Source organism: Thunnus maccoyii, chromosome 8 (genome assembly GCF_910596095.1).
Source record: "Thunnus maccoyii chromosome 8, fThuMac1.1, whole genome shotgun sequence".
Lineage (NCBI taxonomy): Eukaryota > Metazoa > Chordata > Actinopteri > Scombriformes > Scombridae > Thunnus > Thunnus maccoyii.
This window is the reverse complement of record NC_056540.1, coordinates 12,971,108-12,989,879: the sequence shown is the minus strand read 5'-3', so window position 1 is coordinate 12,989,879 and position 18,772 is coordinate 12,971,108. Positions and strand designations below refer to the sequence as shown.

The following is an 18,772-nucleotide window of genomic DNA, read 5'->3' as shown; positions in this document are numbered from 1 at the left end:
AAGACTTCCTGTTTCAATTTCCTAGGATCCCTCAAGTTTTTACTGAGTCTTTTTTTTATCCCATCAGTGGGGCATACATTTCCATTCAGGGAAAAAAACAGACCCGGTAATATCCAATTTACTGGGAGGCAGAGGAGATGGTTTCACTGGCAGTATAATAACATGCTACATGGAGCGTAGCATTATGGAGTATGAATAAAAAAGGCATTTATGGTAAAAATTCAATCCAAAAGCAGTCATCATTCATCGGAGGAAATCAAGGCAATTAGTAACACTTAAATGCAAATTGGAGAACGCAAAACACATCACAAATCCCTGGCACTGTAATGGGGACTGAAGACGAGCAGCTCAAATGACCTCTTTCAAGTCCACGTTGGTCTACTAATCAAAAATCCGAGAACAGAGATTCTACTCTGCCTAGTGACGAGGAAAAGAATTGTGTGTGTGTGTGTTTGGTGGTCGAGTGGTGTCAGTTGCGCTACTTAATAGTTTCCTGACCGCAGCATTGCCCAAGACCAGCCCTCTATCTAATGCAAGAGTGATTTCTTTAATGTGATTCACTTGCATGTAATGTAGAGTAAAAGCCCCATGTTACATTTCCAACCATGTGTGTCCAAAGCAGCATGTGTGTGGCTTGTTAACATGTTCACAAGCTGGGAGCATGGCTGAATATAAAGATTTCTCATTTGGAATATTACCACCACATAAACAATGTGGAAAAACATAAACACTGCTATACAACACAGACACTTTAATGTTCTGATAGCCTGTCATGTACACGATGCCGCTATCAATTAAACGTAGAAACAGCCAGCTTTTAAATGGATAGCGAATACATAACTGACTGTAATAATTCCAGGTTAAGGATGATGCTGTGTCCATTTGGCTCTGCAGGGTGCAATTGGAGGCTGACAGTCATGGATGGAGCTCAAAGCAAACATGAGCCAAATCACCTCCTGCAAGAACTTACCTATAAGCAGCAGGGTTCCATCTTAGTTCAATGATGCATTAAGGGAGCATGAGTATGAGGGATGTTTATCGCATGTCCAGCTTAAGCGTGCTTGCTGTATTTTGTATTAAAGACATGGCAAACACGAGCAGTAAATCATTATGAAGTAGCATTAAGGAAGTCAGCAGATAAACAACATTGCTTACAAAGAGAACCGCAAAGTGTGCGTGTCATTTAGCACGACCACTGAATAGCTCTCCCTACATGATGTACTCAGCACATCACATCTTTTTTTTTTATATCTTGCTTATAAAAAACAAAACAAAACAAAAAATCCCCATTATACCTACATGTTCAGTTGTGACATACAGTAGGGAAGGATATTAGCAAACCAGCAGAGCATCACAAGACCCACATGTGGTGGTTTGAAAGCTGCCGTAGAGTTTCAATTTCCCGATGGGAATGAACATCACAATCATTTAAATGCAAACACCTGCTCCTTAAAACATTCGTTATGCTGTACAGTACAGTGGAATACATTACTCAATAACTCGCTTCCTGCATCGCCAGTTTCTAATATCAAGCAGCCTACACACCGGCAGGCATGAGCTCCACAGCTGTATCACCCATCCCCCACCTCCCCCTACTGTACTCTACCTTCAGAGTGGTGGGAAAGGGTGAGCAGGCTGACGCACGAAGCTCCGATCCCAGAACCAAACACAGTGATGCGATTGGAGTCTCCTCCGAAGAAGCCGATGTTCTCACTGATCCACCTTAAGGCCTGGATCTGGTCAAGGAGCCCGTAGTTCCCTTTAGCAGCCTGGTCACCTGTACTGAGGAAGCCTGAAACACACACAGAGATAAAGAGATTTAAAAATACACATAAAGAAAGCTAATAAAATAAGTCAAATTGTTGTACTGAATACTGAAATGTGTGCTTGACCAAAGAAACAAAAACGAAGTAGGGTTAAAGGTTATCTGCGATGATGAACCCAATCCCAGTTTTGTCAGAGGAACCATCGAGCCAGGTGACAGCAGCGGTGAAATCATGACTTATTAGATGACAGGGTTGTTGGTAAAATAGGAGTGCGTGTGACCACATGTCATCTGCACCTTATGGGAAATCAATGGCATGTCTCCCCAGGTGAACACCCATCATCAGATATATTGAGCAGGCCTGATGAAAACCTTACGGATCTATGAAAACTCCACGGACAGAGCGAGAAAAAGAAGTGATAATAAGATTTACAATCATTTTGATGCTGCAAAAACCTCCGTATGGACTGTGCCCTTATGATATATCTTATCAGAGTTACCATCTTCCGCTGACATATTTCGATTCCCTCACATACTGTACCTTCAGTCGAAACACTCACAACAGGAACTATCCATGTACATTTCCCTCCGTGTCTGTGTAATCGGCTATACGATGTCTGAGTTGGATGGTGAGTCTCTCTTGGGTACATCAGAGCTCGTGTTAACACACCATCCTCTCCCAGCTGCTCTCCAGGGCCTAAGCCCTGCTGAATGATGGGTAATCGAGAGTCGCGGGAGAAGATCAAAGGCAAGCAATCCCTGAAGTCCCCATGGTGGACTCAGTGTCCATCAAACCTATGAACATGCATGCAAGGTGACAGCTGGGAGACATGCGTGGAAACCACAACCTTCCCCCCCCTCTACACACACTCCTTCTCTTTAGTGGTAACACTGCCGAACATTTCACAAGCAATAAATGTGTTGGTGGTAAATGCTCGCAAGCCTCCAGTGATGGTCCTTGTTTCCAACATCTATTTCATGGTCTATGCCTCCATATAATGATGAGTACTCTGTGTTTAAGTCCTAAGGGGGAAAAGGAAATAGTTTTGATATCAGCAATGTAAAACAAAATAAATAAAAAAAGATAAAATCTGTGTGTTTTTTTGACTCAGGTCAGAACAGTGATGCTCACTTTAAATAAACACAGATTAGAAAGCAGCTGCTCTGGGCTCATTAGCAGTTTATGGTATGTATATGAACAAAGAGCATGAGTCTGCTGATCCCTATTTTCTCTCTTTGTGTGAATCAGAGACTATAGAGGGCACAACCTCCTGCCCCACCCCCAACAGCACACCCGCCTCGCCCCGAGTGCCTGTTGGCAGCAACAAAGAGGGTGGGCAGGGGAAAGGCCAGGCCTGATCATCGTTAGGAGAGAGGCAGTGGCACAGGAAGCAAAGCAGGAGACAAATGGATCAACAGATGGTCTCCTTCAGACGCATCCCTGAGGATGACAGAGCGGCAGGGCACATGCGGAGAGAGAGAGTGAAAGAGACAGGCAGAGGAACAGAGACAGACAGAGAGAGAGAGAGAGGGGAAGAGAGGAATTGAAGAGCTTTTCCTTTTCTTTTTCCTCACGCGGCTCCTACTTGTGTTCCGTCATAACTAAAGGACAACAGCTTTTACAAGCCTCTCTCGGGTGCCGGGGAGAGAGGAGACGCGACTCTCTCGGAATAACCCTCATTTGCAAAATGGTTCACACTTCACCAAGTGTATGTCAGATGGGTTACGAAATGTCAGGAGACCGGCATGTAAAAGGGATTCTGTGCAACTGTTAGCCTAATTGAAAAGATATAGTAAACATTATCCATTTGGCATTGTAATATGAGGCATTACTAAATAACAAATGTAAACCATTAGAATTGAATACCCAGCTGGTGGAATAAAACGCCGTTCAATGCCCTATTCTGTGGTGACTTTTTGTTTAGCTGAGCTTATTCCTCTGCATCTATAAATGAAACTGGTCATTAAAATGTAGAGGTGGAATCCAATATCTTAGACAACAAGACAGGCTGCAGGCACCATTTAAAAATACATCTAATATAGCTGCTGGTTATGTTTTAATTGGAAAGGTGACAGAAAGTATTTTCTTTGGAAAGCAATTAAGATAGCAAAGTAATTGTTTTTAGGCATGGCTATTTCTATTTTTACGTTTATAGCAGGCCATTGTCTTTATTTCGTGCTTTATAGATGTTTGGTCTGTTTTGTTTTATGGCTGTTTCTTTATGTCCATCACCTATGAATCACCTCCAGACTTTCACTCTACTTTGCTAGAATATTAAAGTACAGAATAATTTACATACTATTACCCTAACGCACAATCTGATTACTTAAATAATGATACATAATATCTTACTTATCCAAATTTCTGAACCTCCTTACTCACCAGGGATTGCATTATAGATTTCTAGATCCAGCAGATGATCCCTGTCTGATCAGCACTGCGTGGGCTTTGGCTGCACATGAACCGCGATGTGCAGTGCTCACAGCTCACACCTACACAGGACCTTGGGATTCTGCAGTTCAGTGCTTCTGAACTATTTGGTCAGGCTGGTTATGTGCTTGACTGCACTACTCAACCTAACACTCAGTTGAGACTTTTAATACACACTCGGTGCTGCTTTACAATAAACATTTAATTATAAACTGTATCATATAATATATAATTGTTAGCTGTCTGAATTCAAATGAATATGCAAACTCTTCTTTTTTAGCCAATTAATTTCGCCACAAAGAGTATACACAGTTACAGTGTCCCAGTCAAGTTAATTCAACAAACTAAATAATCATTAGATAACAAATAGTTGTAGTTAATCTGATACTTTGAAAGTAAAGTGCTCACAAATGAATTCATACTCATTTAATTTTCTCAGTGACATTATGAAGCGTGCCCGTTGTGTGTTCTGTAGATGAAACTTGGGATGCTTTTTCAACAGTCTCAATAACTGAAGCCCAAGCCTTATACCTACAGGAATGTCCTATATGGTTTGCCAAAGGCTTTTTTATCTTACAAAACAAGACACTGTTTTGTATATCAAGCTCAAATGGTTCAGTGGAAAATGTTTTATTTTCACAAATGAAAGAGGAACACAGAGGAAAAGAAAATGCCCTGAAGTTGAACTGCACTGGAGAAAAGGAATCATGTAACTGAACTTCATTCAAGTCAACCTTCTTAAATCATGCATGCCAAATTCAAAATTCATTCAATAAGATCTGCTCAGAAAACTAGTCATACATGCAGCACTTGCAAAAGGTCATCAACAAATAACATATCAAATCGTCTCAAAAACAAAGATTTCCAAATATGGAGTCTAACCTGTCTACACATGTCAGCTGGATTAGACATGAAATTTGCATGAGAGTTTCTCATTCACAGCAAACAATGAGTTATTAACAGTTATTCTCTGCTCCCTCTCTGCATGTTAGAACTGTAATTTGTCCTGACTGATTACATGATGTGTTTTTTGTATCATGTCTCAAAGCTCTTCTTCCTTGACAGTGATGTGGTGCACGTCCGCTGTATGGAGAACTGGTATTTTCTCCTTGTGGCAGCACAGTCAGAGATTCAGCCCTGATCTCAGCCGGAGTGGCAGTGGCAACCGTGGACTGGTTGCAGCCAGGTCAGGTCACACCTGTCACCTTGCATCGTCCTTGTCGGAGAAAACATTGTGTGTATGTAGTACTGCTCCCCCTGCGAGGAACTCAGCCGCCCTTGTCACCTTAACATGACCAGAGGGTCAGTTAATGTATACAGCATGACAGTGTCCCCTTCCCGCGGTGTGTGAGCTTCAGCCATTGTGCCGGAAGCAATACATGAGTAGCAGACACTGATGTTCAAAGACCAGGAGATCACTGCTCAAATCCTCTCCATTTCAACAAATTTGCACACACCGGCCACAATCATTGCATCACCTGAATATCAGCAAAACTGTTTATTTGTCTGAAAAGCTAGCGCCAAGCGTGATGCCACATAATGCATTTTGTGGCTTGATCGTCTTTTATCAATAAGCGTGCACCACTATCTCAGCGAGCGTCTCCGTTTCCTCCTGAGCCGCGGCAGTGATTTCCTTTAGCCATGCCTCTCAGCATTGATATTGCTCTATTGATTATGATTTAAATGTCTGTTTCCTATATGGTGGGCTATAACTCACAATGTAGCGGAAAGAGGCGATGATAATGATCGCTCCGACCCCAGACATCTCTCTTAGCCTGGTCTCCCAGATAATGGAATGTGTGTAAAGTAATGGCGGAGGGTGAGAAGGGGGTGAGGAAGGGTGAGGGGGAGGGCAAAAGCTTGTTATTGAGCTGAAGAGTGAGCTTTCACAGGGACAGATGGAGGGAACGGATAGGGAGGAGTGGAGGAGAAGAGAGGAGGAGGATGGGAATAACAGCGGTGACGTAATGGAGGGAAAGTTTTGGGGCTTTCTGCTGGATTCATTCTTGCTTTTTACTTCGCCTTTTCCCTGTTTCTTTCTCCCTCTCATCCTCTCCCTCATTGGGGGTGCCGGTTAACAAGGTCGTCTGTGTCCAGACTCTCCTTTGGTACTCCCCCCCGTCTCCCTCTTGCCCTCTCCCTCTATCTTTTCTCCCTCTTCTCTTCTCTGGGGAAATAAAGGCCCACACAGTCACAGCCTTGACAGCCTCCCCTAAGAATCCCCCACTACAAAAGAGCTCCAACTTCCCCCCAGCCAGGCCCTGGCTGAATAGGAGCCTCTGGGGTGTGGATGAGAAGCAGAGGAGGGAAGGGGCCACCCTCCACACAGCCACATAAAGGGCCTGTGTGTCAGGCTGACGATGAGCAAGGGACATACCCAGTGGTCCATCCTCCACGCACAGAGTCATTCCCACAAGATTTTTCATTCTCTCTTTTTGGGTGGTGGAAGATTTCAGCATGCCGACATGACTAAAAAAAAAAGACTGTGTGAAGGGAAGGGGGCAGGAGGGGGGCGTGGGCCTGAATGAAGGTGACTGCCACTTGGATCAGTGTACACCTCCTGTTTACAGCTCGCTGCCCAATAGCATGGCTGGAGCATAGTCTGATCTGAGAGCAGGAGAGGGAGAGAGAGATAGAGAAACAGAGAGAGAGAGAGCGAGAGAGGGGGACAGAAGGGCAGCCAAGCACAAGAGAGCCTCTTTATGGCATCCTGAACACTGAAGACCATTTACCCAACACCACATCCTTGTTTCCGGTGGAAGAGAAAATAAAGAGTCGTGGGGGAAAAAAAAGCCATACTTTTTGATTGTCACCCGTACAAATTACTAGTTCCATATGAATGAATATAACATGATAGTGGAATCAAACCGGAAAATGGTGAAAAGGAATTTATGTATGAGCCCCTGATTCCTGCTGGCCTCATCACGAATCAATAATTAAAGAAAATATCACACCGCCTTGAATGGCAACAAAGTCATGTGATGTTTCAGGGGCCTGCCCCTTGACACTGGATGAGTTCAAACCGAATGATAACACGCTCACTAAACAGCAGGTCTTTGCTGAAAATGTGAAGCGACCAAACAGAAACCTAAATGCCTGCATTCAAATGTTAGCCTCAATTGCACAAAATGACACAGATAGATGCAGGGTGTGCAGCAGGAGCCAACACTGCAACTACACTCTGCACTGAAAGGTAGTTGGATCGTCTCATGCATGATGCTGGAGATAGATCAACATGCATACTGTGCTGCTGTATACAGACTGAGCCACTCGAATGGAAAATGTGGTTTGTGTGCAACAAAGCACTGAGAAAAAAACAAACAAACAATAAAATGTCAAGAGGGACAATCTGTGCCGCACAAAACACCAAAGCTCATCTGACACGTATCTGAGCCCCTAAAACCCAGATCTCTTACAGACAGACAAGGGCTTGTTACAGCAGACAGGGATGAAAAACAGATACTGTAAGTCAGAGCTGGTGGTGCACGTGGCAGCTGTTGGTCGTCCTGCATGTGACTTTGGGGCCGCTTAATCTGATTGTGTGATGTGTCCCGGTGGTCAGGCGACACTATTCAAGGGCTCTGGTGAACAGCAGTCCTGGCAGCAACTACAAATGAGCAGTTTGCATATGTATGACCCCTGGCATCGGAACGCCACTCAATCAATCACACATCGGCTATAGCGGCTGTCGGCTTTCAGTTTTGTCGCCCTTCTTTGCTTCTCTCCCGCCCACCCTTCACCAGCCCTCCCTGTGCTCTGTTTCTCTGTCATGTTTCCTGTCTTCCTCTGCTCTCAGTGTCATTCTCTATTCTCCATCTATGCCTCGGTCTTTTTTCCACTACCTATCACCTTCTCTCTTTCCTGTATCTCTCAACATCTTTCCTTTTGGTGAATAGCGCAGACCGTGGCTCGTCAAAGACAGCGAAATGCTTTTACATTAAGTGAAGCTTTGCATCTCACAGCTGGTGCGGAGGCGGGTCTGCATGCTCCTACAGAGGGAGAGGGAGAGACTGGTGTTGGAGATTCACAACTGTGAGGTTAACCAGTGCTTTGGTTCCACTTGGAGGGACATGCGTCATAGGGAGAGATTTCAATAATTAGCTTTTACCTATGTCTGATGTTTAAAACAGTTCTTATATTCAAGATCCTTTTTTTGTATAAACAAAATAACATTGCATGTAGGGTGCTGTCTCTCACTTTTTGGCTGGTGGCTGCACATGTTCAAAGGGATGGTGTGAAAAATGACATCAAACCTGGGTGATGTAATTTGAGGGCGTGGTGAGAAAGTTTAGCACCACCCAGCTCTGGAAGCATGGGGCAGTGTGCAGTGATGCACTGTGATACCACAGAGGAGATCAGAGCACGGCTTATCAAAGCACATCAGTGAAGCAGAGTAGGAGAGAAAGGTCATAATTTAGAGGATCTTCAAAGCCCAGTTCCTCCTCTCCTCAGGTTGGAGTTGCTCTGATAGCTGACCGTAATGAGCTAAGTTTTGGTTGACCCTTCCTGATGAGAACTTGTGAAAATAAGCTCAGGCAGCCTGTTCTACAGCTTTTATTCCTGATACCGTTCATTTGTAAAACCCTGCCAACTTTAGTTGTAAATCAATGGCAGCAATTTAAATGAACATCTGTTTTCCGGAGGTTTAGCACTGTGGTGTGTGCTGTATGAGTGATGTTTTATTTGTCTTCGGAAGGGTATAATATTTTTGGCTACAAAAAGTAGTGCTGCTGCCAGTGGGGTTGTGTTCTGATTTGGAACCTGCTCCAAATTTACAAGAAGCAAGGATTTGTTAAGAAACATGCTTTTTGATTCGGCTTATCATATGCTGAAAATAAAGTTTGGATGTGCTTTCAATTACATCAGCAGTTAATCATGTGTCCATGTACCTGTACAGTGTTTATAATACAGCGCATCCTTTTCCAATCTTTTTTTCCAATTGTCAACAAATCCCATGAAAAGACTAAAACCAACAATGAGTTGATCCTACTAACAATTATTCCTTCCTTCATTACGATGAACATGTGCACTGTAGTTTAATTTGAATCAGTCCCAAATACACCATCCTGCTGCTCTAAATACCTGCTAGCATGTCAAATCCACAGCTGAAAATAGTCCCTACAAATACACCATTTACTCCTGTTTTAGTAATGTTTACTAAAGACTACAGTGCCCTGCTGTTTTATAAAATTACTTAGACTTTTTAAAAAAAAAGTAAAACGATATATTCAATTATGATATATTCAATAGGAATAAACAGGCTTGGGTTTAGTGCCACAGACAGGTTAGGGAAGACTGAAAATATTGTGAGACAAACAATTCATTGTTGGTTTAGTAAATTTTATGGCATATGAGACAGTAACAAAAATATAGAATATTGCTATAGCTAGGATTTTTTTTATCCTCCAGAGTCACCTAATGCTTGCATGCTAGCACATACATGAGAGATAAAGGTGGTTTTTTCTTTTAAAATATTTTGGTTTACTTACCTAAATGATATAACAATAATATGAGAATTTGAACTAGCTTTTCATGAGAACTGAAATCAGTACACAGACTCAAAAAAATCTTTACAACATCCAAATCCAGCAAAGAGCAAGGACAGTTTATAATTGGAACAATTAGGAAGTTTATGTGTGTGACTGGTTGGGTGCTGGGCTCCAGCCATGTGCGCATGGGAGAGTAAATGGGAGTGCCATGGCAGTGAGTGCGGGTGAGTGCGCAGCCACTGTGTGCATAAGTGAAGAGGAGGGCTTCCAACACAGTGTGTGTGAGTATTTGTTTGTTTGTGGGTGTGCATGTGTGGAGCAGCGGCAGTGCGCGAGCACTCAGAGGGGGGGAGTGTATGCGGTGCGGTGAGGGAGGTATGGATATTAATCACCAGGAGGAGCATGGTTCTGTGGCGCCGGGCGGAGATGGATGGGGTGTGAGTGCAGTGATGTCACCCTGACAAATGGACCGGCCATGTTGGCTGAGACTCGCACATCGCCTCTCATTTCAATTAGTTCCTCACACAGCAACCCACCTAACCCACAATCTGCAGGTTACACACACACAAACACATACACTTTGGCCACAAACACACCCCCTCTGGTGTCCTAACCCATTGCACAGCCCTCTAACAAGATGCACTGATCTGTAAGAATACAGTGTAGCTCCTTTAATTAATCTAACTCAATTATGACAGCACTTTTGCTTTCAATCCCAGCAGCCAGTCACTCATTACCATTCATATTATCAGCCAAGCACACTGACTAGGTCTACGGCCAGCACACTAGCCAGTGGGAACTGGCAGAGAGTCTAGGTGTGTTTACGAACTAAAGACTGGGCACTGCCCGTGTGTTTTCCCACAATATCAATTTGATGAAGTGCTGGAACGACGGCAATGTGAGCAGTCGTTTGGGCCAATGGTAATAGCATGCATTTACTCTCTGATGTGGAAAAGGGTACAAGATCTGCACCAGCCATCACGGTGAGCAGCAGTTCTGACAAACTGAGTTCAGGTATAAAAGGCCTAACCACCTCGCTAACTGTTTATAGCCTTGTTCTTAACAGCCTGACACCACTAACTAATGGAGCCAGGGCTCACTTTAAAGTGTCTGTCACCTATGAACGAAGTGTTAAGCCCTGTTTTCAAAGGTCTGATGCTAACTGGAGGCAGTAAGCCTTGTTTCATACTCCTGCCTGTCTTCTGTGAACTTTGACACTGGAGGACTTCACTCTTCTGTGGACTTTCCTCCAAGCCCTCTATGTTAAAGTACCTCTCAATCACCATCTGCACCTTCTCATTTTCTGCTTCCTCCCTCTTTCTTCTCCAGCTGATCTCTGTCTCTTTCTGCTGCGATCTTTGTCTTCTTCACACCAGGAGGATAGTGCAAGAGGATCACTTTGGTATAAGCTAGGGTAGGCTGGGCCATGTGAGGCTGAACTGGGCTACACAGTGCACAATAGAGCGCTAAGTTCAGGATTTGATCAGAGCCTCCTGGGGCTGCAGTTCCAGTTCCAGCTTAACATCAATGGTTGGTATCTCTTCATCTGCCTGCGAAAGCATCAGGAGGTTAATACCAACTCCATAGAGATGAGTGTGAGGGGGGAGGAACTTCATTGTGCCGCAGCTTTAATTAGACCCCTCCACATCTGCATTTAGCACATTAAAGCCACTATAAAGGTTCCTCAAAATCTGACGCTTGAGAAAAACAATAAAGCACTATACTCAGTATCACACAGTAATGGTTAAGAGCTAAGCTTTATGATCACAGATGTTAGAGATAATTACCTTTCAATGCAGAATCCATTCTGTGGACTGTGACCTAAAGAGAATTTTATTTACTATCTTTCTATATAAAACAAGGAATCTCTGTCTGTCTGTGTGTCTGTCTGTCTGTATGTATGTTTGTCCTTTGAATATCTCGAAAACTGTTCATCCAATCTAATTCATACCTTGAAGATGTGTTGCTAGGGATCCAAGGAAGTGCAATGTTGAGTGTTATTTGGATGAGTGGTTCTCAAGAAATATATAAAAATACCTCATAAAAACAGTGATTTGCGTCTTCTTCTGCCTGTTGAGTCAACGAGTGGAAATATGGACAGCGCCACTCTGCCATTGCAACCCACATTGTGGTAAGAGATGGGATTACATCCGCAGTGTTAATGACTTGAAAAGGTTTAAGATACTTTTTAAAGCTCTACAATTGAACTGTGTACTGGGAATGAAACTTGGCATGTATGTTAAAGATTTAGTGCAAGATGTCTCAGACACATTCAGAAATAAATAAAAAATACCTCATAAACAACATTGCTTCTGCTTCTTCTTCTGTCCATGGAGTCAAGGAGCTAATATGGACAGCACCACTCTGCCATTTCAACCCACATTGAGGTTGGAGATAGGATTACATCCATAGTGATAAGAACTACCATAGAGAATAAATTGAAAAAGTGTTATGCTCCACCCTCCCCATTCCTCATGTGGGAACTTTGTATGTATGTTCAAGACATAGTGCAGGATGTCTCAGGCATGTTTTGAATGGGCACTACAATTCATCCGGTCAACTTTAGCTGAGCTCAAAAATTTTAGTCTCCCGAAAGTCTGCATGTAAGGTGTTAAGGGAATATGGATAAATTGTAGTGTCTACCAATATTTTGTATGTAAGGCATTTAGAGGGCATCAGTAAATTGTAGAGTCTACTGATAGCTTGCATGTGAGGTGTTTAGGGAGCATCAGTAAATTGTAGCATGTACCAATAGTCTGCATGAGAGGCATTTAGGGGAAGGGCACTGTTCTCTATAGGTATTGAGTAATCAGCACGTTCCCAACAGACACATTTTGAACAGCACTGCACTAATACAATCAAAAGAAGATATATCACCTACACTAAGGAAAGCAATCAAGGTGGATGACATGGGATTGTGAATCTGCAGTAATGTGGTTTAACAATGCTTGCCAACACTGAACATATCTGATATGTCGATATTGGCAGTTGCATGTATTTCTCCCTCATAGAAACTGAAACCGCAAGGTTTGTACATATGCAGAATTTATTACCTTCCACCTTGTGAGGGTGCTTGGCTTGCTTGGCTTCACATATTCCTTTGTTGATGAAACATGCCTGTTCTCTCACCCCAAGAACAGTGGGAAATGAAAAATGGATGAAAAGCTTTTGAAATAGTGTGTATGATTACCATAACACTTTTACAATAGAGGGAGTGTGCCTGTCATGTATTGTTGCATGTAACACAAAGGGCATGCACTATACAAAAGACACTTGTACCCATGTCCTACAAAGGATGACAATATTTGCTTTATTTTCTTCCTTTTCAATTGATATTGAAGTCCTGTTTCCAGTGAGGGTCTCAGTGTTCAAACAGCTGAAGTGATTCCTTTTTCATTTCACTTCGCCGTTCTTCCTTTTAATCTAGCAGCACTAAAGAACTAGGTTCCAGCAACAACAAAAAGGTTAGATCTCGCTTTCTGTTTCATCTCGGCCTCCTGCGATCCCCAGGGATGTCTCTCTGTGCTCGTCTGCACTGTTTGGTGATGGGAGATTTTGCCAGGGCTCTGTTTGTTTGGCTTTCTTCCCCCTCCTCATTGAGCTGAAATCTGCTTGACAGTTCGGCAGCATGGCTTAGGCCCCACAGGAGCTACCGTCAGATAAAATGTCACCGTGGCTTTGTTCCACACGCCCTATAGGCTGGCCAGATGCACTGTACACCTGAAAGCCCGAAGGCCAAAGCACACAGTGAGAGAGGGGTGAAAGAGGTGGTGTGGAGACAGAGCAGTATCCAGTCTTGTTAATTTTGCTGCCTCTGCCATTGTCACATTTTGTTAACTGCCTGCATTTTATCTTCATTGACAAAATCAGCTTTGATGGACAATTAGATTAGAGGTTTTAACCTTAGAGCTATATGATTAAACCACAAATAAGTCACAGAAAGATGTGATTCAGCTCACTATCGCTTAACATAACAGCTTCGGAGGCTCAAACTCTTGACATCTACAGTCAAACCTGATCCGTTTTCCTTTGAACGGCAGCAGCACCAGACCAAGCTCCCATCTCTGAGCCTCAAATGACTCTTCTCACTGTTTCCCTAACGGGGCTCAAGCGAAAAAGCCGACTGGTCCTCTCACAGCCGAGCACTAGGGCGGTTGCCACTGTCAGCTCCTGTTAAGTCAGCCCTCTCTGGTTCACGTTTCAGAGAGCACAAACACACTCATCCCAAAGGAGCTCATCCGCGCTCCTTCACTCACCCCCGACTCCCCTTATCCCCCCTCAATAAATTAATAAAAGAAGGAGCAGCTCTCGCAGGTAATTTGATTAAATACGACATCCCTGCTTTAAAGAGCGTGCTGACGAAGCAAAAAGAAGACGGGACGTTGTCGGAAGAAATTGTCACTGTACTTGTACATGACCCCCACCCCGGCAGCTCAGCTCTCCTCCCTCTCTATCAGCTGAGCATCATCACATACTCCATTTTCCAAGGACATCTCTGAGTGTTATTAGATGAAAAATGCTATATGCTCCAGATTACTGGGCTTGTCAGTCACCTAATTTGATGCAATCCCCACCAGATCTCTTCCCTTAATTGAGTTTCTTTTGCTTTATTTGATAGCAGACGTTTATGAGTTCATATGTCTGAACCACGGCTGCATGCCGCTTAAGCCTATAGGCTTATCTGGGGCACATGCTTATACTTTTCAAAACAGACGTAGTGTAAACAAAAACATGAGCTCAGACGTTTGTTATACACCAAGGACATAAATGAGCGTAACCAATTTCTGCCAAATGTGCTGAGGGAATTGTATTAGCATTTTTAGAGAAAAAAAAAACTTAATACAAAGATTCAAACACTAAATTTTCACATTTTAGTTAACATGGTTACTCGGTAATTGCAATATTGTTATCAGAGCAACTGAATCAGCGTGATAATTTATTTCACTGAATATACAGTATATATTCCCTTTTCCCCTGGAGAACAGTTCATCTCTTTCTGTGTTTATGTCATCTCTACTGTCTTCTCCTCCTCCCTCAGGCTTGAGAGGGCTGACTAGAGTTAGGAAGGATGTATCGAGCTACGACTTATGAATGAAATGACAAGGCATGTCAGTCAGAGGGGAAACCACTCATTATACAGATTGCTTTGTGGTGGTTCTGGGTAGTCAAGGCCAATGTCACCTCTCCTCAGTCTGGCCTCAGCCTTTACTGGCATCGCTGCCTGTCTCGCGGCCCCCACACGCCATATCCAAGCTGACACACTTTGTTGTTAACTCTGTATCCGTCAGAGTCAGTTTGCCTAGAGGTTACAAGGGTGGATTACTGACCCAACAACAATGCCAATAATGGGAGGAAAACAGACACGTTCTAATGGAAGCAAGGATTCTGAATCTTATTAGCTGGACATCTTGTTTCAGTCAATGCTCCAGTAGGCCCTCTGGCTCTATGATAGCATCAGCAGCAAACAGCTAGCAGGTGCAGAACAGAAATAAAGGCAATTGTGTTGATCGAATCATCCCTCGTTCTATCACCCTACATCTATTCCTTCACTTGAGCGTCCACTAACTGTCTGTGCAATGGATAATGCTCTCTAATGTCTATTAATGCTCTCTGCGGTGCTATCAAGACATATGCTGATGACAATACTTTCCTCTTGTCTCTGACAGGTTAACTACATTGCAATGGCTCCCACATTGGAAAACAGGTGGTTAACTGCTCTTCTTGTCTCTAGCTTAGGATAACTGGACCAGACTGTGTGCTGTGTTATTACTCGCTATTAGTAACATCCCTACCTGTAGCTGCTGCAAATCTTACAGCCTTTCTACCTGTGGCTGCCTGTGCACTGGTGGTAGGTTTTTACCATACTGAGCTCCTGTGTTGAGTCTTATCTCCCAGCCTGAGAATCCACGATTCTGTCCTCCGGATTGGCATGGGGAGCAGCTCTGAGTGGCAGGCTCCTGCTCTAATTAAACCAGCAGAAGCATTAGTCCCGCGTGTGAGCAGTTTTCATAATTACCCGCGCAATTCATTCATTATTTAAATTAACGAGGTAGCTCGGCGGCCAAACATACAGTGGATCGGAAGCCTAATTTGGGAAAATGCCATAAAGATATTGGATACCTGAGGTTTTCGCCCTAGCCACCTGTAAAGCTTCTGGATGATGAAGGATCAGAAATAATGACTGGATATTTGGTCTTATTAAGTTTGAAAGTGTCTGCTGGTGATGTAGGCAAACACAGAAAAGCACTCTTATTGCAATGTCTATTAAGTTCAAATGAAATGTAAGTATGACCTTTCTAAGCTGCTTAATTCAGCTAAATTGGCTCCAGAGGAGGCTAATTTAGCCTTTTACAAGATGGGGGGAAATGGGCAGAGCAGTAGTGCCACCAGCAAATGGCACTGGACCGTGACTTGTTTGCATAGAAAAATGTGTTAGCTTTCTATCTCAAAACTTTCCTTTTTCTTAAGAGCATCCCCCCCTCCTCCCCCCCACAAACTATTTATTCACACCCAATTGCTGATATTACCATTATAATTTTGACCACAGTGGTATTGTTAGTAAATGTAAATGGGTGTTTACATTAAAATGCAAATGTAGTGAGTAAAAGCATGCAGTCAGCATTTTATAATCCTGCATGAAAAATGTAACCTTAGGATGTGCATGCATTTACATGCCAGAACTGGGATACCAAATCATACCAGGCTGTACTCAGAACCCAGCCTGCTCTGTAGCTGGGGAGATAATTGATACACAATTCATGTCTAAAATGATGGGGGTGGATGATCAAGTTAGACTGGTGTGATACAACTCTGTAAAATTATTGAGTCAGAAGATAATCTGTTTTGATGCAGCCCTTATACCACTTATGATAATTCATATTGCTCCATATTCTCACTCATACATAACAGCTGGAGCCACTGATCACAGGCACAGCTTGACTCATCCCGCCTATGCCCTTCCATATTTCATGAAGAAAAATAAAAAAGGTGAAACGCCCTCCATATATTGTTGTTGTCGGGGGAAAGCCTTTTGAATGCAGCTCTTGTGATTTTGACATTTCAGTCAAAGAATAATAGTTCCTTTATGAGTCAGGAAAAATAGTGATATGCAACTTTTTAAGCTGCGCGTCACGATTTTTTTGAGTTGAGTATCACGTATCACTTTTTAAGTTGCATATCACTATTTATCATGTTCTGACACTTTTAACAGTTCAACTAATATGATCTGTGTCACTGCTTTTCTGTCGCTCAGGAATCTATATCCATTTTAATCCCTGTCATGCATTGTTAACTTGTTTACTGCTATATTAAGCACCAGATATGCTGCCTCAGAGAGAGGTATATAGCCTCGGGCAATTTTGCTCCAATGAAAGCATTAGGCTCACAGCAGTCTTACAGGAACAATGAATTAAATTACACATGTGTTTTTGTGTAGACTGTACACTCGGTATTTTTGATTTCATCAAATATTTATGGAACACTGAGATCCATTCTCGTGGGTATATTTCTTACATTCGTACATGCTGCACTGTGCATATGTGAAATCATGGCCATGTTTACATTAGGCTTAGCGTACTTGTAGCGGGGTTACTGTTCATGCATTTGTATTGTCAGTGCTATGTTTGCAGCACAGCTTGCTGTTGACTTAAGGACTACTGAGTTTGGGAGAGCAAGATTAGAATATACAGTATAATGTAAAAGCCTGAAAATCTACATCATTGTTGCAAGCGTAAAGCAGTTCAAACAAAGCAGCATGCATGGTGTTTCCAGCACAGAGATATCACATCAAGAATCAGACAAAAGCCAGAGTAAATCCACTTCCTCTCCCTCCACTGTCAGGAAATAGAAATAGTATTACAAGACTTGTAACGGTGCTCCAGTGACCCAGAAACACATATTTCTAATTGTTTTAGCTGGCCTCTGGGGTTTCCTTCACAAAGCTATGACCTCTTTCCAATCAGACCCCAGCGCACGGCCCATCAGAATCCAAAGGAGAGCCCAACTGAGTACGATCCCCTCAGGCGCAGAAACTCTCCCCTGAGCAGACGACTCCAAATGCCACCTCCATGTCTGTCTGCGAGTTATATATGCGGCTGAACAGATACAAGTGCTAGTGTGCACACAAACATCAAACACACAAGCACACAAGCACACATTTTCACCCACACGCACAAAAGTCAAACACCCTCAGACAGCTCTATTTGTTCTCCCTATCCCCTTGAAAGTACACCGAAGACCAAACGAAAGCCGAGATGGACTGCATATGTTTTTTCAACCTTTCTCCTTCCTGGACAATCTAATAACATCAGACCGCGGTGATGCAGCAAGGTCGCCCCACGGTCCAAGGTCACTCTCTGCTGGGTCCACAGTTGAGGAAGTGCACTGAGAGGAGGGGAGGGGAGCAGTAAGCACATGACCAGCTAGAGATCAGATCCGAGATCCACGAGCCCCTCTGATTACAGTCTAATACATTTATAATTGAGAGTGATAAGGTCTGTGCCATTTAAAATGTTGCAAGTGCTGCTGATAATTAGTGACCCAGGAGAACAGGCAGCTTTTTTCCCTACAGAGCAGCGAGAAGCGGGCGGTGCTCGTGATGAGAGTCATGCTGATGCTGACAAAATAAAAGCCACCTAAACAGTTGAGAGATGAAGAATTATGTACTTATCAACTCTGATCTTATCAGCAAGTATGATTTGAAAACAGAGACACAACTTTCTGTGCCAATGCTGTTTGGGCCTTTGAAACAATAATCTCTACAGTATGGAAAATATTATCCACTAGAGTCCTCTCTATCTGTTTTCTGGGGGACATGTCAGGGGCTAATTGTTAAGAATTGAGTTATTGAGCTGTATGCCCTTCTACAGCCCCTGAAGGACTAGCACCAATACAAATAGCTTGCAAACACTATTGGAATTCCACTGGTGTGCCCCTGACTTACCCCAGCCATAATATTGTTCTAATAATTGGAGCTCACAGGCCATCAAATATCATGCCGGTTTGTTCAATTGATTCAGACAGGGTAAGGAAAGGGGGGAAAAAATATGCATCTGCAATTTTCCCATTTGTAAAACGAATAGCATTCCT

At 43.1% G+C, this 18,772-nt stretch overlaps 1 protein-coding gene across 2 annotated transcripts in view; it reads right to left on the bottom strand.

The window, feature by feature from the left end:
- nlgn3a (neuroligin 3a) overlaps positions 1-18,772 on the bottom strand; it is a 114,409-nt gene that overhangs the window by 40,944 nt on the left and 54,693 nt on the right. For both annotated transcript variants that reach the window (XM_042419730.1, XM_042419729.1), the window contains one exon: positions 1,607-1,792. In XM_042419730.1, the coding sequence (XP_042275664.1) occupies positions 1,607-1,792 (186 nt within the window). The remainder of the gene's footprint in view (positions 1-1,606; positions 1,793-18,772) is intronic.